Here is a 22,151-nt window from a genome sequence, read left to right on the forward strand (position 1 = left end):
CAACTGCACTTCTCGACGGACCTGCTGTTTTCTGTGGCTGTAGACTTAACTTCAGCATTGATCTGCACGATTCCTTTTCACATGGTAACGGATGGCTTACAGTGGCAATTGTACGTGGTGGTACTGGAGTTCCCAATGTTCCCGGCCTGGAAAGTTTCGTCGACAGAGACATCATCGCCTACCGCACCTATCACATTGCAGAATTAGCTAATAAAGATTTTGGAAAATCCGCATATATGTCTACCTCTACCCTATCCCTGTATACACGTAATAAAAGAAAAATTTCTGTAAATGAATCTGTATTTATCTGGATGAAAGGGAAAGGTGTTTGTGAGTATGTTAAATTTGTTGCTGACTGTACAATGTATTTTCATAAATAAAATAATAATTTCCAGCTGTATAATGAAATGACAATGAAAATCTGTGCCCTGATTCCCCGCTCCCACTATGGAAAAAAAACTACGAGTTGTATTCTTTCGAGTTCGGCAGGTCTTGTGAAAGTGAAAGCGAATCTTAATTGTTTACATTAGTTCGTACAATTGTTAATGCAAATGTGAGCGTCTGTAGCGCAATAATCTGCAGCAACAAGAAGAAGACACCACATTCGGGTTCTTTGTTCTTCTTTTCCTAAGGAACCTGAGAGGTATGAAATGATACATCACAGGACATTTTATTTACGACTCTGCCGGCCGGTGTGGCCGAGCGGTTCTAAGCTCTTCAGTCTGGAACCGCGCGACCGCTACGATCGCAGGTTCGAATCCTGCCTTGGGCATGGATGTGTGTGATGTCCTTAGGTTAGTTAAGTTTAAGTAGTTCTAAGTTCTACGGGACTGATGACCTCAGGTGTTAAGTCCCATAGTGCTCAGACCCATTTGAGCCATTTACGACTCTCTTGCAGACAACAGACGTTTACTGAAGAATGTAGTTTTGTCTTAAGAATAGAAAATAGCTAATTAACATCAGAAGACATAATTTCTGCAGAAAGACATCGTATATTGGCTCAATAACGGGAAGTTTTCTTCACTACACTTCAGTCAAATCAGTGAACGTGGAACGTAGGAAACTTGTATGGAAAGCAGTACCTACGTTATTCGTACCAAATAAGCCCTCTCAACTGTAGCTCAAGGGAAAACCACTCACACGTGACAGTAAGGCGTTGAAAGCAATAAAACTTGTTCCCAACAGAGAAAAAATCATTTCCACATTTGTTGCTACATCTGAGCCAAAGCGGCAAGAACGTCCTTGTTGATGCACAAGAAATTACTTTTGCAAGAATATTCGAGCATTGGAAAGTCGAGTGAGGTGTGAAAATGTGTGAATTATTAGTTACTTCTCAAAACTGTTACTAAACAGAAATACATGCTTCTCGTGCATGATCAATGAGTTCATGTTCTATTGCTTTCAGCGTAGTTAGCTGCAATTATGCACATATTCGAAAGCAGTTCTTCGTGAATAACGTGTAGCTTATGCCACTGAATTAATGAGATTCGTCTGTTTTTGCATTTATTTCATGACTAGCTGAGAAACTCAGCATTGCCTGGGTATTTATTTGTAGCTGTAAATCTATCTATATCTATCTATATCCGAATCCCGCTCCAGCTACTGCCGGGTCTGGGTGCTGACGAGTCCTCTCCATTTGGCTCGGTCCTCCCACCACTTTTCTTCCTCCACTTGCTGCCAGGTCACACCTCTCCTTTCAACAGATATTCTCACTCCCATTTTCCACCGTGTTCTTGGGCGCCCTCTAGGTCGTTTCCCATCCATCTTTAGTTCTTCCATAATTTTGGGGAGTCTCTGCCCATGCATCCTCTTAACATGCCCATACCATCTTAATCTCTTTCTTTCAATTTCTTCTCTCATACTTTCTTGTTTGGGGTCCTTTCTAATGTCTACATTCCTTACTCTGTCCATTCTTGTTTTTCCCTTAACTGCTCTGAGAAATTTCATTTCCCCTGCTTGCAGTCTGCTCCAGTCCCTTTCTTTCATTGTCCATGTTTCTCCACCATAGGTGACAATAGGGAAGTAATAATTCTTATACATCAGGAGTTTTGCTCTTTCTGAAACTTCATTATTCCAAATCAGATGTTTTATTGTTTGGTAGAAATTGCCTCCCTTCTGTAACCTCCTATCAATTTCGTTAGTTATTCTGCCATCCCTAGATATTTCACTCCCTAAATAAGTGAAACTTTCTACCACTTTGAGGGGTTCTCCATTCAAGGTAATATTTCCATTGATTCCTTTCTCTCTTCCAAATACCATTACTTCACTCTTATCTTTATTTATTCTTAATCCATACCTTTTCATTATTTCCTTCCACGCATCAAGCTGTAACTGTACATCTACCTCTTTATCACCCCATATTACCATATCATCTGCAAAAATCATCTTTTTGTCTTTTTCTTTTACTATATCTTTAACTGCCCTATTCATTCCCTCCATCACAACATTAAAAAGCGCAGGAGATAGAATACTTCCTTGCTTAAGTCCTTGTCTTATTTCGAAGTATTCAGAGTTCCCCAATGGTGTTCTAATTCTACAATTGTGGCCTCTGTACATTGTCTTTATAACATTAATGTATCCATCTTCTATATCTATCTTCTTAAGTTCTTCCCAGAGTCTTTCCCTGACAACTGAGTCATATGCCTTTTCTATGTCTATAAAAACCATTATCACCCTTTTGTTATACTCCCAACTTTTTTCCATCAGTTGACGGATACAAAATATCAGGTCGACTGTGCTCCTTCCTTTCCTAAACCCATGCTGTTCTTCACTCAGCTCCTTTTCTATCTTTTCACTTATTCGATTTAGTAAAATTCTTTCAAAAATCTTGGCTGTATGACTCATGAGGGTTATTCCTCTGTAGTTTTTACAAAGTCTTTTATTACCTTTCTTGAAGATGGGAACAATGTCTCCTGTTCTCCAGTCGCCAGGTATTTTACTATTTCTCCACACGCTTGATAGTACTCTATACAGCCACTGCATTCCCACTGGACCTGCTGCTCTTATCATGTCCACTGATACTTCATCAGGTCCTGGGGCTTTCCCCCCATTCATCTTCTTCACAGCTTTTTCCATTTCTTCCTGTGTAATTTGTCCTAATTCTGCTTCCCAACTTCTCTCAATTTCTCCATTATTTGTTGTTTCCTCATGTACCTGGTCCTCAGCGTTTAACAGCTTCTTAAAATGTTCTTTCCAGAGATCTTTTATATTCCCTGGATCTTCAATAATGGTACCGTCCTCTGTTTCCATCTTTACTGGTACTTCAGAAGCCTTCCTTTTATTTTTCATCATTTTATAGAACATTTTCTTATTGCTCTTCACATCTTCTTCAAGTTTTTTTGTAAACTCTTCCCATGCCTTTTTCTTTGCTGTTTCCACTATTTCTTTGCACTTCTTCTTTTCCTCTATATATCTTTTATGGTCTTCGTCATTTTTAGTTTTCCACCATTTTCTCCATGCTTCATTTTTTCTTCTAACTGCTTGGATTGTGGTATCATCCCACCAACTTGTCTGTCTTATTTTTTCCTTTCCAGATGTTCTGCCACATACTTTTTGTGCTGCTTCGACTAAAGTGTCTTTGAATAAACTCCATTCTTTTTCTACATCGCAGAAGACTTCTTTTGGAAATTTTTGTGTTATTAATTCTCTGTACTTCTCAGCACATTCACTCTCCTTCAATTTCCAATCCCGTATCCTCGTCACTTTCTTCTGTTTTCTATTTTTCACACACTGATTCATTTTCCATTGTCCCACCAGTAACCTATGGTCTCCATCAGCACTCACACTTGGAATTACCTTCACATTTGTTACTTTCTCTCCCCATTCCCTATCTACTAGAATATAATCAATTACACTCTTCGTTCTTCCATCCCAACTGTATCTGGTGATAACATGACTTTCTCTCTTCATAAACCAGCTGTTTGCTATTTTCATTCCATTTCTCTGGCACAAATCCAGGAGTCTTTCCCCTTCTTCATTTCTACCTCCATATCCAAAACATCCCAATACTTGCTCAAATCCCTTTCTGTCTTTGCCTACCTGTGCATTAAAATCTCCCATCACTATATTAGCACTCTCTATATGGTTTTCTAACAAATTTTCAAAGTCCATCTTCTCTTCTTCGCTACATCCCACTTGAGGTGCATAAATCTGGATTACTTTTAGTGTTTCTTTTTGGAATCTCAGGTTTAAGATTATGATCCTGTCTGATATATATCTCACATTTTCAATACAGCTTTGTACATTCTTATTCACCATCACTGCCACACCATTTCTTCCAGACCTGTTATTCCCACTCCAGTACAGTTTTCCTCCTCCTCTCAAATTCTTCTCACCTTTTCCCTTCCACTTTGTTTCGCTTAATCCCAATATATCTAACTTCCTCTCTGTCAGTACATCTGTCATTTCTTCCATTTTTCCATTGAGGGTTAATATATTAAGGGTGCCAATATTTAGGTTATTTTTTTAGTCCAGTTGGTTTCTTCTTCTTGTACTGATGAGTAACATCAGGTCTCCCGTCATTTGCACCAGTACTTGAAGAAGCAGTGGGGTCAAATCCTGAGTGGTTCGTTCCGAGGCTCGTCTGTGTTTTGAAAGCAATATATGAACACTTTCCTACTGGCTTGCTAGGCCTAACGCAAGGAAGGATTTTCTGTTGGGGTTGTTGGTGTTGGGGTTGTCTCCCTTAGCTGTAAATATGGGATTTATTTTTGACTTATAAAGCTGCTTTGTATACACCGTTCGAAGTAGTATGATTGAGAGCATCACTGAAGAGCTTGTTTGCTTTGCTCACACGAAAGACAGCCAAGTAGAGCTGGCTATTTGAAAATCAACTAAGGTTCACGCCTACAAGACACAGTGTCTGGCCTTGTACTTTATTTACGATCATGGCGTAACAAACTCAGTGAGAATTGTGCGTGTTTAAAGTAAAAAGATAAATTGTTAGGAATAAACAGGGTTCAGGGTATAAAAACTCGCACCCTATGCCACTTCCCATCAGAATTTCTGCTTCCGTGATGTTAGCCGCGCGGAATTAGCGGAGCGGTCTTAAGTCGCTGCAGTCATGGACTGTGCGGCTGGTCTCGGCGGAGGTTCGAGTCCTCCCTCGGGCATGGGTGTGTGTGTTTGTCCTTAGGATACTTTAGGTTAAGTAGTGTGTAAGCTTAGGGACTGATGACCTTAGCAGTTAAGTCCCATAACATTGAACACATTTGAACATTTTTTTTATGTTACCTTGGAGAGAAGTAAGTTTAAGCTTCTGTGAGTAAAGGGTTCTGAGGGAGAGAGATAATGCAAGACGCTCTCGACCAGAGCTACATTATGCCTCGCTTTCGGACGGAGTTTCCAAGGAGTGAGTAAGAGACAGATGAGGTTGAGTCACAACTAATCTTCCCTCGTGATCTTCATTGAATTTTTGAGACTGTATTGTCCTAGTCTTTTAGCCATTGTAGGGTACTTAGAAAGCCCCTTCCATTTTACAGGCATTTTATTCATAAATCGAAATGTAATAAGTTAGACACACAAATTAAAAAGGAAACTCAAATTCATTTCTCCTAGCCAAGAGACCAAATACACATAAAATCTATCGCAAGACCGAAAGAAATTTCGTTAAGTTCTTTCCACACAAAGCGCAGTCAGTAAATCCATATACCCTAGCAAGTTAAATTCAATTTTAGTTTGTAGTTGTAAAGATAGCCAACGGCCTTGCCACAGTGGTAACACCGGCTCCCATCAGATCACCGAAGTGAAGCGCTGTCAGCCCGCATCTCGTGGTCGTGTGGTAGCGTTCCCGCTTCCCACGCCCGGGTTCCCGGGTTCGATTCCCGGCGGGGTAAGGGATTTTCTCTGCCTCGTGATGGCTGGGTGTTGTGTGCTGTCCTTAGGTTAGTTAGGTTTAAGTAGTTCTACGTTCTAGGGGACTGATGACCATAGATGTTAAGTCCCATAGTGCTCAGAGCCATTTGAACCATTTTTTAAGCGCTGTCGGGCTGGGCTAGCACTCAGATGGGTGACCATCCGGTCTGCCGAGCGCTGTTGGCAAGCGGGGTGCACTCAGCTCCTGTGAAGCAAACTGAGGAGCTACTTGATCGAGAAGTAGCGGCTCCGGTCTCGTAAACTGACGTAGGTCCGGGAGAGCGGTGTGGTGACCACATGCCCCTCCATATCCGCATCCAGTGACGCCTGTGGACTCAAAGCGACACGGCGGCCGGTCGGTACCGTTGGGCCTTCGAAGGCCTGTTCGGACGCAGTTTAATATAGTTTTAGTTGTAAAGATAAGATTGTGGCACTTTAGTCACTGATGTAAACTTCCGAATGTATATCTGTAACTGAGGTCTAAACACTTTGCGGAGAAACAAGTCGAACATTAAAAAAACGTGTTAAAAGAAGCAAAGCAATGTCGGTAAGTTATTAATATAGAAAGCAAATTCAATAAATCCATATATCCTAGCTAAGTAAATTCGCTGAAAATTTGTGAAGATAAGATTGCGGCACTTAAATATGTCACTGACATGTGTCAGTAAGTTAAAAAAGAGCTATTCATTCTTTGGTGACTATGAAAGTAACAGCGCCATATATTCGTTTTGTGGTGTACTACGTCATTATGACTAAACAACTGAATTACTAAGCTGAACAGACGATTGTAGATAAAAAAAATTTGCCTGTGAACCAATTTTGATGAAATAAAGCCTATACGTTGCCTCAGACTATGCCAAAGTTACCTGTGAACACTTGGTGAAAATTCGTTTGGTAGTTCTGGAGATTAGTGTGTTCAAACAGACACACACATCTGTTTTTATACTTTTATTATTGCTGTAGGTAATTCACCTCCCTTTGATATTTTACTGATGCTTGGAATGCAAAAATGTAGTAAGCATTATGTTAATTAAGTGAAAAAATAATTAAAAACAAACATTAATCTCACGGCTGCTTTCTAGCCGCTAGGGGTGCTAGTGTCGTTCCGACTATCGGACGTTAACAACTCACGCTGCGGGGAGTGTCTCGACTGTATGTGTTAGACTGTAGTAAAACTACGACCGAATGAGTCAATTGTGCTGCAAGATGCGACTGAGTCGGTTGATTTGAGTGAGTCGATTGTTGTCGCTTGCAGGGCTCGGCGTACGATCCGCGGCTGCCGTACGCGGTGCTGGGGGCGACGCTGGTGGTGGGGGGCCTGCTGGCGTCCTTCCTGCCCGAGACGCTGCACTGCCAGCTGCCCGAGACGCTGCGCGACGCCCAGGTGTTCGGCAGCGACGAGAAGTACTGGAGCTTCCGCCCGCACAAGCCGCCCGCCAAGGGGCCCGTCTAACTCTGTTTCCAATAAAACTGCTAAAACCACCCGCCGTCTGCTCTCCTCATTACCACAACCTGTCCCGTCCTCACACTTGAGACACATCACTGAGAAAGCGCACTGCTCGCTTTAAAGTTGGAGTTTCCGGTGATACCGTTAATTTTTTTTTCGTCTCCACTTCAACCTGACTTAAAAAAACTGTTCAGAATAACCGGCTTCCAAAATTACCTACTATAAGTTTTCAAATTCTTCATTTGTGTGGCCATGGTGTCCGTAGTTGCTTTATAATTCCTGAGGGTATTTTTGTTCTGTCGTTGCAACTACAAAAACGCGTGATTTTTTTTCACCAGACGCGTTTCGCTTTGCTGACGTAAATCATCATCAGTGGTCTGTAATTAAGTTATTTACACTTTCACTTGCTTTTAGATCGAAAAACAGTTCGTTAAGAATAAGTTAATTTGTACTTACGGTGAATTTCAGTTGACTTCTCGCTTACATCGGGAAATGCCATCTGCTAGCTCATCCTTGCCTACTCTTACACAGTACATAAACAGACAGAAACATAATTAAATATAATTACATATATACAATAATATAATTTTAAAAAAGTTGTAGGTCAAAAACAAAGTTGTGGAAAGGCTAAGTTGGCAACACTACAAACTACAAACCAAAACATATACTTAGATGTACAAAAACAAACAGAATACAGTGGTGTGCATACAAGTGTGTTGTGAAAAACGTAAGAAATGCATAGTGCTGCAGAAAAACTAACAATTAGACCAAAATTATCAGTGTCTAACGTAGATACAAAACGATGTGCTAGCAGACGGCATTTCCCGATGTAAGCGAGAAACCAACCGAAAATCAACTTATTCTTAACGAACTGTTTTACGATCTAAAATCTAATCAAAATGTAAATAACTTAAATACAGACCACTAATGATGCTTTACCTCGATACAGCATTTTTGTAGTTGCAACGACAGAACAAAAATATCCTCAAGAATTAGGTTTTTATGTTGCCGTTATTTCCAGCAATAAACCTAGTCTTCGAACAGACACTGAAAAATTCCAATGTACGAAAGCAGTGGGAGATCTCGACCGAAATGAGGTTGCAGCTGTGGCAGAATTCGATATCAGTGTTTTATAATATGCATTTTAACAATCTGCTGTTTATTTGTTCCATTAGTTGTCTATTTTTCGGTTATTGACAATCTTCAAGAATGTATGGTACAACAGATTAGTTAAAAGCATCCCAAATTCCTTTGAAGCTGGACAGTACCGAAATTATCCAGTGAAATTGTGCAAACAATTTCTCTTAGAACATTGACAGTCATATCTTATGTCAAAAAGACAGCTGTTTGCACAAACAATTTGTCTCAGAATACTGACACTCATATTATGTCACACAGACAGCTATCTGACATAAGATATGACTGTCAGTGTTCTAAGAAAAATTGTTGTTGTTGTTGTTGTTGTGGTCTTTAGTCCTGAGACTGGTTTGATGCAGCTCTCCATGCTACTCTATCCTGTGCAAACTGCTTCATCTCCCAGTACCTACTGCAACCTACATCCTTCTGAATCCGCTTAGTGTACTCATCTCTTGGTCTCCCTCTACGATTTTTACCCTCCACGCTGCCCTCCAATACTAAATTGGTGAACCCTTGATGCCTCAGAACATGTCCTACCAACCGATCCCTACTTTTAGTCAAGTTGAGACACAAACTTCTCTTCTCCCCAATCCCGTTCAATACTTCCTCATTAGTTATGTGATCTACCCATCTAATCTTCAGCATTCTTCTGTAGCACCACATTTCGAAAGCTTCTATTCTCTTCATGTCCAAATTATTTATCTCCATGTTTCAGTTCCATTCAAGGCTACACTCCATATAAATACTTTCAGAAACGACTTCCTGACACATAAATCTATACTCGATGTTAACAAATTTCTCTTCTTCAGAAACGCTTTCCTTGCCATTGCCAGCCTACATTTCATATCCCCTCTACTTTGACCATCATCAGTTATTTTGCTCCCCAAATAGCAAAACTCCTTTACTACTTCAAGTGTCTCATTTCCTAATCTAATTCCCTCAGTATCACCCGACCTAATTCGACTACATTCCATTATCCTCGATTTGCTTTTGTTGATGTTCATCTTATATCCTCCTTTCAAGACACTGTCCATTCCGTTCAACTGCTCTTCCAAGTCCTTTGCTGTCTCTGACAGAATTACAATGTCATCAGCGAACCTCCGGTTTTTATTTCTTCTCCATGGAATTTAATACCTACTCCCAATTTTTCTTTTCTTTCCTTCACTGCTTGCTCAATATAGAGATTGAATAACATCGGGGAGAGGCTACAACACTGTCTCACTCCCTTCCCAACCACTGCTTCCCTTTGATGTCCCTCAACTCTTGTAACTGCCATCTGGTTTCTGTACAAATTGTAAATGGCTTTTCGCTCCCTGTATTTTACCCCTGCCACCTTCAGAATTTGAAAGAGGCTCTTCCTGTCAACGCTGTCAAACACTGTCTAAGTCTACAAATGCTAGAAACGTAGGTTTGCCTTTCCTTGATCTAGCTTCTAATATAAGTCGTAGGGTCAGTATTGCCTCACGTGTTCCGATCTTTCTACGGAATCCAAACTGATCTTCCCCGAGGTCGGCTTCTACTAGTTTTTCCATTCGTTTGTAAAGAATTCGCGTTAGTGTTTTGCAGCCGTGACTTATTAAACTGATAGTTCGGTAATTTTCACATCTGTCAAAACCTGCATTCTTTGGGATTGGAATTATTATATTCTTCTTGAAGTCTGAGGGTATTTCGCCTGTCTCATACATTTTTCTCACCAGATAGTAGAGTTTTGTCAGGACTGGCTCTCCCAAGGCCGTCAGTAGTTCCAGTGGAATGTTGTCTACTCCCGGGGCCTTGTTTCGACTCAGGACTTTCAGTGCTCTATCAAACTCTTCACGCAGTATCTTATCTCCCATTTCATCTTCATCTACACCCTCTTCCATTTCCATAATATTGTCCTCAAGTACATCGCCCTTGTATAGACCCTCTATATACTCCTTCCACCTCTCTGCTTTCCCTTCTTTGCTTAGAACTGGGTTTCCATCTGAGCTCTTGATATTCATACAAATGGCTCTCTTTTCTCCAAAGGTCTCTTTAATTTTCCTGTACGCAGTATCTATCTTACCCCTAGTGAGATAAGCCTCTACATCCTTACATTTGTCCTCTGGCCATCCCTGCTTAGCCATTTTGCACTTCCTGTCGATCTCATTTTTGAGACGTTTGTATTCCCTTTTGCCTGCTTCATTTACTGCGTTTTTATATTTTCTCCTTTCATCAATTAAATTCAATATTTCTTCTGTTATCCAAGGATTTCTACTAGCCCTCGTCTTTTTACCTGCTTGATCCTCTGCTGCCTTCACTACTTCCCCGTCAAAGCTACCCATTCTTCTTCTGCTGTATTTCTTTCCCCCATTGCTGTCACTTGTTACCTTATGCTCTCCCTGAAACTCCGTACAACCTCTGGTTCTGTCAGTTTATCCAGGTCCCATTTCCTTAAATTCCCACTTCTTTGCAGTTTCTTCAGTTTTAATCTACAGTTCATAACCAATAGATTGTGGTCAGAGTCCACATCTGCCCCTGGAAATGTCTTACAATTTAAAACCTGGTTCCTAAATCTCTGTCTTACCATTATATACTCTATCTGAAACCTGTCAGTATCTCCAGGCTTCTTCCATGTATACAACCTTCTTTTATGATTCTTGAATCAAGTGTTAGCTATGATTAAGTTATGCACTGTGCAACTACCAGGTCCCTTCTTCTTTCAATTCTTACCCCCAATCCATATTCATCTACTACGTTTCCTTCTCTCCCTTTTCCTACTGACGAATTCCAGTCACCCATCACTATTAAATTTTCGTCTTCCTTCACTATCTGAATAATTTCTTTTATTTCATCATACAATTTCTTCGTCATCTGCAGAGCTAGTTGGCATATAAACTTGTACTGCTGTGGTAGGCGTGGGCTTCGTATCTATCTTGGCCACAATAATTCATTCACTATGCTGTTTGTAGTAGCTTACCCGCATTCCTATTTTCCTATTCATTATTAAACCTAATCCTGCATTACCCCTATTTGATTTTGTGTTTATAACCCTGTAGTCACCTGACCAGAAGTCTTGTTCCTCCTGCCACCGAACTTCACTAATTCCCACTATATCTAACTTTAACCTATCCATTTCCTTTTTTAAATTTTCCATCTTACCTGCCCGATTAAAGGATCTGACATTCCACGCTATGATCCGTAGAACGCCAGTTTTCTTTCTCCTAATAACGACATCCTCTTGAGTAGTCCCCGCCCGGAGATCCGAATGGGGTACTATTTTACCTCCGAAATATTTTACCCAAGAGGACGCCATCATCATTTAACCATACAGTAGAGCTGCATGCCCTCGGGAAAAATTACGGCTGTAGTTTCCCCTTGGTTTCAGCCGTTCTCTGTACCAGCACAGCTAGGCCGTTTTGGTTAGTGTTACAAGTCCAGATCAGTCAATCATCCAGACTGTTGCCCCCGCAACTACTGAAAAGGCTGCTGCCCCTCTTCAGGAACCACACGTTTGTCTGGCCTCTAGAGATACCCCTCCGTTGTGGTTGCACCCACGGTATGGCTATCTGTATCGCTGAGGCACGCAAGCCTCACCACCAACGGCAAGGTCCATGGTTCATGGGGAGGGGGGTGGGGGGAGACAAATTGTTTGCACAATTTCAATGGGTTATTTCGATATTGTTCAGCTTGAGAGGAATATGGGATGCTTGAAGCTGCTGTACCCTACTTCCCTGATGATGGTTAATAACCCAAACCGACAGATGAGTAATGGGACAAAAACAGCTGATGCTTAAAATGCTCTCTACAAAATAATTTACGGCTGTTGAACCTCATCTTATGGAAACATAAGGATTCCAGTGTCTCCAGTAAAGATGGCGGAGATGAGGGAGATGCACAGGGCTACGGCGAGAGCGAAAGGCCACGAGTTTATGACTTAACTGCAACATCACGTTGAATGGCATCAATTTTTCATCCTGTGGCAACCAAAAAATTAATTATCAGTTATTATCGCCAGTTCATAGCATATTCATAAAATTCTAGGTTTACAATCAAATTTACCCTCTCTTCCGAGTGACATAGTGGATGTTTTCTCCTCATATGACGTCGCAAGTTTCTCGTCCCTTCTCCTGTTTTTAATCTTTTAAAGAAAATGTAATATTGTACTTCATTGCTACCACATTTCGTAAAATACTTCCGAAGTGGGGACGATGACATTCTGCAATACAACCGATGTCAGGAGACGATGGCGAGAAACTACCGTATAGACCACGTGGGGGTTAAGTCTTTCACACTGCACGCTGACGTGTGCCGTCTCATGCGCCACGCCACACGGCAACAGGTACACTATAATTCGAACAATGTTGTACCGATTCTTACGTCATGCGTTGTTACAAGTTTCTAACTGCCAGCGATGTTGTTAAACTGGCACAGATACCCTCCCCTTTTTCTATAATAACCCATCACATCAAAAAAGGCAATGGAACATATATGAATAAACATTACACGCTAGTAAAGAAGTTTAATTTGAAAACAGACATTTTAGTAATGCTGCCATGGTAAATTGATATGACTAGGGTTACCAAATCGCCCGGTATATCCGGATTCCACCGGGTGTTTAACGCTTTATTTCAACCCCCGATTGCAAATTTACAAAACAGTAAAAAAAATCCTGTTTTTTGGACTTCAGTGTCAAGTTGTTGTCAAGTGTCGTCCGGCAGACTGAAATCTAAACTGAGCATGGACTGGAAGTGATAAAAGTTGGCAATACTGCAGGCGATCGTCGGCTGTCATGGCAGCGTACCGGGCATCGAGTCGGCAGTGGTCGTGGCGTCGTCATTGATATTAGGTGTTGGCATTGTAGGGAAAGTATCGAATACGCCTAAAGACTGATGAAGCAAGACGTTTAAAAATGTTTCCAAACGAACAGCTCAAATAGGAAATCAGACCAACATTTTTGGAAAAAACTGTATCTGATATACGGTGTGATTTTATGGAGAATCGTTCTGGAGATAAATATTCAGAACTTATGAAAATTGTGCAATACTGTTTTGCAATCCCTGCTCGCAGTACAGCTGTGGAAAGTGTATTTTCCTTATTACATATACGTTGGATTGATGAAACAAACAGACTTTGTGCACTATGAGTAAAAACTTTGTTGAGCATCGGTTATAGCTATTGTTCTCAATACTGTGATAACTTCAATTCCAAGAGAGAATGTTCGAGGAAGCGAGAAATGTACTTTTGTGGAAAAGTAAGCCGTTGTGGTTCACGGAACGACTGTTTGTAATACCTCCCGGTTTTTTCATGTTGAAATATGGCTACCCTAGATATGACATTTTTCTTCGTGAAGTTACTCGTAAAAAAAGAAGAAACCTGTTATACGCGAAACCAAACAAATACCGAAACCACCTTTAACCAGTCGGAACTCAGTCTCATGGCTCGATGCAGTCACGTTCAGATTATTATTCCGATTGCACGCTTTTGTGCAATGAATACTTTTTCTCTTAGAGATGAAGTACCCCAAAATATGATGCCACATAAAAGCAGTGAATGAAAATAGGCATAGTAGGCAAATTTACTGATATTTTTACCACCAAAATTTGCAATAACCTTAAGGCTATATTTGCAACAACTTCGTAGCTTATGTCACACTAAACTGGACTTCTGGGTTAGCAAAGAAACTGAGAAAAACTGAAAAACTGGTTGAGTTAGCCTCACCTTGGATCCATACACACTAGATTGTGACTAAATGTTGCAGAGTGCCAAAGGTATTATCAAAACAACAGCGCCAAGTGATGTTTCGTTGTTGTCAAGGTCACTTATACCCTATGACTAAACAGAAGAAGTTCGGGATATCATTTAGAATTAATTTAAAAAATTTAAACTACATAAACAAGGGAAGTCTCACTACCGGCATTACTCCTCGCGATACCAAGGGGTGGGGCGGAGCTGGGAGGGGGGGGCAGCTTTATCTCCACCTTCTGATTGTTTTTAATCAAGTCTTCTACCAGAGATGACAGATGTTTTAAATTTGCAGTTAAACTTAACCCGTAAACGTTAGTCTCAGCAGTAGACGTGACTTTTCGCAATGAATGTCATATTCACTATTTTCAGGTCCAGGACCTCACCTACACATCAGTATCTGTTTGAGAAGTATGTTGTGAGTAAAAGTCAACAATAATTAACGAAATTTGTAGTTTTTAAAAATTTTTCAGTGTGGTGACGAAGCAACTCCCCCCACCCACTTGGTAGTACGTGCTACCGAAATCACATTGGTATTTCTAAGGGTGCGCTACAACATATTTTCATGTTCTGGGTCCTACTTACATTTCAGTATCTCTTTAAAAAGTACATTGTTAATATAATCCAACAACAATTAAAATTTTTTGTTATTTTTTAATTTTTTAAGGTGGACTTAAAGTAACCCCCCGCCCCATACACACACACACACACACACACACACACACACCTTAGTAACACAGGTCACTGAAAATATGTTGGTATTGCGAACGTTAAAGAGTACGAACCTCCTCCTCTATAGTCCAGCAACAAAATTTTGCAAGAAAATTATTCTCTTCCTGCTGCCGCCATACCACCTACAGTTAAATCCTATAGAACTGGTCTGGAGTCTTATGAAGAATGTACTCTTAATACTTTAAGCATCTCGCACAATAACCCGAAAAAATAACAGCTGATGCTTTTGCTGCTGATAAAGTATACGTCGTGTGTCACATTTCGACGTAACATTACTCCGGCGATGTTCGAGTCCTTCCTCGGACATGGGCGTGTGTGTTGTTCTTAGAGTAAGTTAGTTTAAGCTAGTTTAAGTAGTGTGTAAGTCTAGGGAACGATGACCTCAGCAGTTTGGTCCCTTAGGAATTCACACACTTTAGAACATTTGAACTCCGGCGATGTACGCGTCAATTTCGCTACGTTTATATTCAAGCAGTTTTTCAGGTGGCGTCACTGGTCTCAGTACATCCCCATCCTGACCTTTGCACTAGGCAAATATTTGAGATGATCACCAGCAATCGATCCAGGACCGGTTCATTTAGCATAAGAAACGCTAACCACTAGAGCACATGGTCATTTTACAGACTATGCTGTGATATTAGCTTTTTGACATTAGAATCGTTTTAAGTTGTGTATTACGTCAAAAATGTGAGTTATGACTACTGTAGGAGAGATATTTTGACGCACGAGGAAACAAAGTATAATAAAACCAGCCGGCCTAGATTCGAACGAACAATGGGCGTTATAATCCACGACTGAAACAGTAGACGACCAGTCAACAGCGACATTAGCAGTAAACGTAGTTTTGCAGATACTGCGAGTAGCAACTGTAAGTGGCGTGAATATAAGTAGCGTGAATATAAGGACGCTATGTGCAAGAAGCATGAAGCGCCCTTTGAATGTATCCTGATAGCTAAAAGAGCCACGCGCACTTTGAATAAGAAAATGCTACTTGACACTGAAATCAATATAAAAGATAGGGTCGCCACCAACTCTAGCCACACGACAAAGAAGAAGTAGCACTGAGTCGGAAAATTACTTAATTTATTAATAAGAATAACTCACAAAAGAACATTCATTGTAAAGTCATTGATAAAGAATGGGATGTAGTTATTAATATGATCCAGGCATTCTTCCCGTGAATCAAATATTGAGTAAAGTAAAAAGGGCATAAACACCATGCGTAAGTGCAGCCTGCAGCAAGATTCGTGAAAACACGATCTATTCCAGAGCATTTGTTTCAGATAAAAAAAGGGACACTAATCACTACACCTGTGCACATGGAAACGCTATAGGTGGGCCAACAAGGAAAACTACGAGGTAAATGGCGAAGGTAACGGCGACGTAACATCGGTACACAAGATAAGATTGAAGGCAAAATTATTTATTCCTTAAAACATTGATGTAGTGCATCTATAGCCTGCTGTTGCATGCTAACTGTGTACAATTGCTTGTGAAATACTACACGTTTCATAACAGACTCGCGTATCCACTCGGTCCGCGGAGACAATTTCTATGGACCGTGGCCAAATTTTAATCACATGAGACAAAGAAAATTCACAAATACACAAAAATTACCAAGATCTGGAAAAGATTAGAAGCATACACACACAGTTGTAGGCACATAAACATTCACACTGAACCGAGGGCACTTCAACATATGCAACTCCCTTGTGCTGCGTTCCTCTCACGGATCAAAGTCAAGACTGCATTGGGAATCAAACTGAAAGTCTACAAAAGCCTTGCATTCCCTGCTGCAACCCAGCAAGTAAATCTGTATAAGACGAAATTCGTGACCAAAAGCTAAAAGCTCCCCTCTCTATGTGACAACGCGCCACGCGGTCAGTCCAACTCACCCTTCTTCAACTGGAGCACAGCTGTGTACGCTTCCCGTACCGGCGGCAGACTGCCCCCCGCTTCTCCAGCCTCTTCCACGCTCCGCGTGGACCGGAAAACCCCAGGATGCCATTTCCGCCACCAACCTAACGCAGGTGGATTTCTCCCAAGTAGCGGAAACCTCTTTGCCGACTTGACCACTACGAGAGTTGGCAATGAAAGGTGGCTACAGGACCCTTTCATCACCCCAAACGTCCCGGAGAAGACTGTGCCGCGAATTTTCTCGCCATGCTAGGAGATTCGCCAACAGTCTTCGAAACAAACATACCCTAACGAGTAACAAATGCAACAGTAAACAGCAGCACAAAGGAGTTGATTAATCTCTTATATCCAAGTGAGCTTTATCTGACCTTAGTCAATAATTGTGACCTCATGCGGTCCGCAAAGCAGACAGAACAAATTAAATTAAGCGTGATATACTACGCTAACATCATGTCATCTGACCTATTACGACCACAACCATGAGATATTATTTTAAAATTGCTTTAACCAACTATCAAAAGTTAACATAGAGGCATAGGTGAACATGTACATAATATATATAAATATATAAACAAATACAATGATGCAAAATCATTATCACGAACCAAAGCAGTATCATCTGGTGCTGACATATATAAAAACATGCAAGTGAAAGTGCAAAATACAATATTCACAACAAATACAGTGATACAAAATCATTAATGAACCCAGTGGTATGACAGCTGGTAAATAATCACCTATGGAAAATAAGACATAAGTACAAAAACATATCCAGAAATCAACTCGTTGACACGCTGTCATTTTTCAGTTTCGCCACATGGTTGTTTCACTGGGTATTCTCTTTAGGTGCTGGGGTGGGCGTCTCTTCTAAAGGCGACTTGGAGGATAAGCTACTAGGGGACCACAACACTGAACTGGGGAGTTCGCAGCGGCGTTGATTGTAACGTCCGTTGTAACCCAGGTCGTTCATCCTAGACAGCACCCCGCGACGTTGTCCGCCGCTCGTGGTCTCGCGGTAGCGTTCTCGCTTCCCGAGCACGGGGTCCCGGGTTCAATTCCCGGCGGGGTCAGGGATTTTCACCTGCCTCGAGATGACTGGGTGTTTGTGTTGTCCTCATCATTTCATGATCATCCCGGAAAATGGCGAAATTGGACTGAGCAAAGATTGGGTAATTGTACGGGCGCTGATAACCACGCAGTTGAGCGCCCCACAAACCAAACATCATCATCACACACACCCCGCGACGTTGCCTCGTGCCCGTTTCCACCCTCTGCGTCCATACTGTGGGATGGTTCGGCGTTGCAGATTTGCAGGACATCGCCACTTGTGGGCCCTGCCTCATCATCGAGAAGGCGGCTTGGCGGTCGTCGTCCGTGTGTTGTGGAGGAATGTGTTTTACCGACACACGCCCCCGTCTCCTGTCGTGTCAATGGGGAGACACGCGCTCTTCTGCGTCGCATCGAGGTCGACGTAAACTCGTGCGGGTGTCGGGCTTGAGACCCGCTTATCACCTCTTTGCACCGTCTCAGCTGATGCGTCATTGGTGGGACCCGCGTCCCTCCGGGCAGTGGGCGTTACCTCACCGCAGCAGCCGTCTGGACTAGCGGCGCTCAGGGATCGGCGGCCTCGCGTGGCGCGCGTCATACTTTCCCTTTCGCTTGTCAGATGACTAGCGCATGGGGTGGAACGCCGGCCATCAGCTGGCGCTGCCGTGGTGACACGCCTGCGGGCTCCGGTGTGAGCCTGCGCCTGGGGGAAGACCAGCGTCCCCTCCCCTCTGACGGGGAAACAGCTGTGACCGCTCGCCGCATCACTGCTTCGCCGTTGATACCAGGGTTCGGCAACGCCTGCCGGTGGACCAAGCCCTGTGCTTTCTGATGCGGAGGCTCCCTAGGCGGCCTTGCACCCACTTAAGAACTGCGCTCACAGGGATCGTTACAAAATATCATGTGTACAGATTACCACAAAATCTTCGGAGTTTCTCACTCCTGATCAATACATGGAATAGTGCCCAAAATTAACTTGACAAAAAGGGCCTTCTTAACATTACTAATAAAAAAAACAATGAAGAAAATTAAATAACCAATATTCAAACAAACAAAAAATCCTTTTTATAAAATATAGTTCCAGCATTACATCTGCTGTCAATCATTCAGGGTAGATCTTGTACAAGGTTTGGTCAGGATTTGGATAGGATTTGGCGCCGCTGCTAGCTACAGACACAAAACTCTACCTGCTCCTAACTACGCTCTCACACACAATCTACACATCTCGTACTAGTCACCATCACCATATAGCCCGACTACAATTCCCACATATAAACAAAATATTCCTTCCAACACCAATACCCATATCGTTGTTCATTGACTGCTCCTCCAAGGTTTGCAGAACATGTTTGCTGATCTGTGAAAAATTTCCGAGACTTCTTTTCTATGGACATTGTATAATAAAAGTTATGATTAATGAGACACAGAAGGTTCACTCAAGTCACATCTGGAATGGCAAATGTTTCAACATCTATTCATCAGACTAATGCAAAAGGTCAGTGGGCATAAAAATGAAAATAAAAATCATCCTATCCTATTAGCAAACACATAAACACTTCGTCCTATAAGTACATAAAAAAAGATACTGTCAAAAGAAATCCATTGTCCAGGGCCATGAGTACCCAACTTACTGCTATCATAAGATACTCATAATGATTACACACTTACTCACCACATGTCCCCAGGGGTCCTCACCTACCGTCATGTTATTTTAGCTTGGAGGTAGTCGCATTGATTCTCTATTAAATATCAAGCTGCTTGAGTTTATAAGCTGTTTCCATATACATCTTCTGGGGTTTCACATCCTGGTGCCCTCAATCGTACCTAGTAGTATGTGGCGGCAAGTTACACTTTCCAAATGTCTTATAAGATGGCAACTCTGAAAATCAAACCCTATTAATCTCCTTTCATACACAAATCCTTCACCTACAAGTCACCAAGTCGCTTCATTAACATCACAGTACATTTGAAAAAATCTCACTGAATCATGCTCACCTAAGGGGAATAAGAACACTACAACTGTAATTTCTCAACAAGAATTACCTTACGACCATTGACTCGCCACGGCAACACACCCGATACCCTTTTAGTCATCAAAGAACGAAAGCCATCTTACTGTAATAGGAAACGCTTCATATGAGCCTCATAATCATTCACATTCAGATGTTTTGAAACTGCACAACACTACTCCTTTCTGCTGACAAGAAGAAATAACTACACACATATTGGGGGACCCTTTACAATACACAGAAAATATACACTTTAATTTTAATCACACCAGAGTGAATCAAAACATTGGAAAATATACACCGTAATTTTACGAAACAGAGGCGACTGGGTTTACCTCGGGCACACCAATATTGTGGCCCTCCCTCAACAAATCTTCCCTAATATCGTCTTCCTTTATTCAAATGCACATCAATATCATCAATAGCACCGGTCCTCATTAAGTTTGACGCCAACCGAGCCAGCCAACAGTCATTGATCCCTTTGATTAGAGGCATTTGTCGGATTGTGCCGCGGGTTTGCGGGACGAATTTCAACACCCACTGGCGGACCACCCGTACTGTTTACGGCACCTCTGTTGTTTCTTGTTCGATAATTATTCTGGGGTCGGTCACGACTACCGTTCCTAGGTCCGCTGTAATTGCGCCTAAATCTCTGCTCATTACTATATCTTCTAAACTCCCAGGGGTGTCTTTGATTTCCTCTAGGCGAATGATGACCATTGGCATAGTTCGTTCTGCCCGCGTTCCATGAGGAGTCGCGACGCTGCCAACGCTCGCGCATTCTGTAACTCTCAGGCGACTCATTACGTCTGTATTGCCACCTCTGTCTACGGCTGCGGCTTCGCTTGCGCGGCCGATGCTCGTAGGCGCTCTGACCGTAATTCTGCGTGGTGCCATTCGCATCGCACTCAAGCTCTAAAAGGAAATTGCGAAACCCCTCTACGTCATCCTCACATCGTCCTGCAAGGATAACGTGCTGCAAATGCATTGGAAACTTTCCCAGGCAAATACGAATAATTTCTGCAGGTCCATAAGGATCGTCAAGATGTTCATTCGCCTGCACCATGTGCTCGAACATCTGCACAGGGCTGGAGAATTTTGACCTGTTTAACTCTGGTAGCGTAATGAGTCCGTGTTTTACACGACTTTGCGCTGCCACTGACCAATATATCGACAGGAAGTGTTGACGAAACTCCCCAACAGTGTAGCAATTGCGTGCAATTGACCTCATCCGCGCCGCTGGCTCACCTTCGAGGTAGCCGCACATATACTCTATTTTGTGCGCACTGGGCCACGTAGGAGGGAGGGAGAACTCGAACTGCTGTAACCACACCCGCGGGTGAATCCCCGTAGCCGAGTTACGGAAGACTTCAAACTTCCTCACGGTCAGAAAATGTTTAAAGTCAAATTCGTGAGTTTCTCTTGGCGAACGTTCCTGAGGGGATCCGTGCCGTTCCCACCTGGTACAAGATCCGTGATCATGACGATGATCAAATTCGCCATCGTTCCCGGAATCATCGTCGGAATAATGGCCCTTTCGTTCATTTCTTTCAACTTCATGGGCCTTTAACCCTTTTAGGTGAAGTTCTAAACGGGCAATGCGCTCACATATTCCCTCGGTAACCCCTCCTTGTTGTATGTTTATTTCACACTGTCCACGCCGACATTTCGTTATCGACCGTATTTCGTCTGCATCCGCTGATGACGAGGTAATCGTTTCCCTATTATTGTCAGACTTACGCGCCACTGCGTCTGAGATCCTGGCTATTTCTTCTCGCATCTCTCGGTGGGCCGTGTCTTGCTTTGTTTGCGTAAGCCCTTGCTCTCGCTCGAGAGCTATTATCGCCTGGCTGAGGATTTCTACCTGCGCGCTAAGGTGGACCGGGCACTTAGCCGCAGTGTCCTCTATTCGGGACACAAGAGCCGCGTGGTCACTCTGGCATTGTTCTGTTAACGCGCGGAGATCCCTGGCGGAATTTCGTCCTACTCGGGACTCAAGAGCCGCTTGTTCACTCTGGCATTGTTCTGCTAGTACACGTATATTCCCAGCGAACCTTTCTTCTTGCTCCATCACCCGCTTGCTAATGACTTGGTGCCCCTCTTCTAAGGCGGAGATGCGTTGGTCAATGATCGCCAGTTTCTCCCCAACACCCTGTACTATTTCACTAGTCAATCTTTTATTCGCTTCCTCGATATGCCTCCTAATTTCTTCTGCTTGTTTTTTATTACTGTCTAGTAATTGTCGTAGCATAGCCTGTAATGAATTTGCATCTGTCGAATGATTCGAAATCACTACAGCGGGCTCA

The 22,151-nt window shown here is 42.3% G+C and overlaps 1 protein-coding gene across 1 annotated transcript in view; it reads left to right on the forward strand.

Annotated features, from left to right (window-relative positions):
- LOC126149825 (carcinine transporter-like) overlaps nt 1–7,335 on the forward strand; it is a 213,865-nt gene extending 206,530 nt beyond the window's left edge. The window contains exon 9 of the mRNA XM_049915836.1: nt 7,109–7,335. Coding sequence (XP_049771793.1) covers nt 7,109–7,306 — 198 coding nt within the window. The 3' untranslated portion in view covers nt 7,307–7,335. The remainder of the gene's footprint in view (nt 1–7,108) is intronic.
- The last annotated feature ends 14,816 nt before the right edge of the window (nt 7,336–22,151 follow it).

Source organism: Schistocerca cancellata, chromosome 2 (assembly GCF_023864275.1).
Source record: "Schistocerca cancellata isolate TAMUIC-IGC-003103 chromosome 2, iqSchCanc2.1, whole genome shotgun sequence".
NCBI classification, from domain to species: Eukaryota; Metazoa; Arthropoda; class Insecta; order Orthoptera; family Acrididae; genus Schistocerca; species Schistocerca cancellata.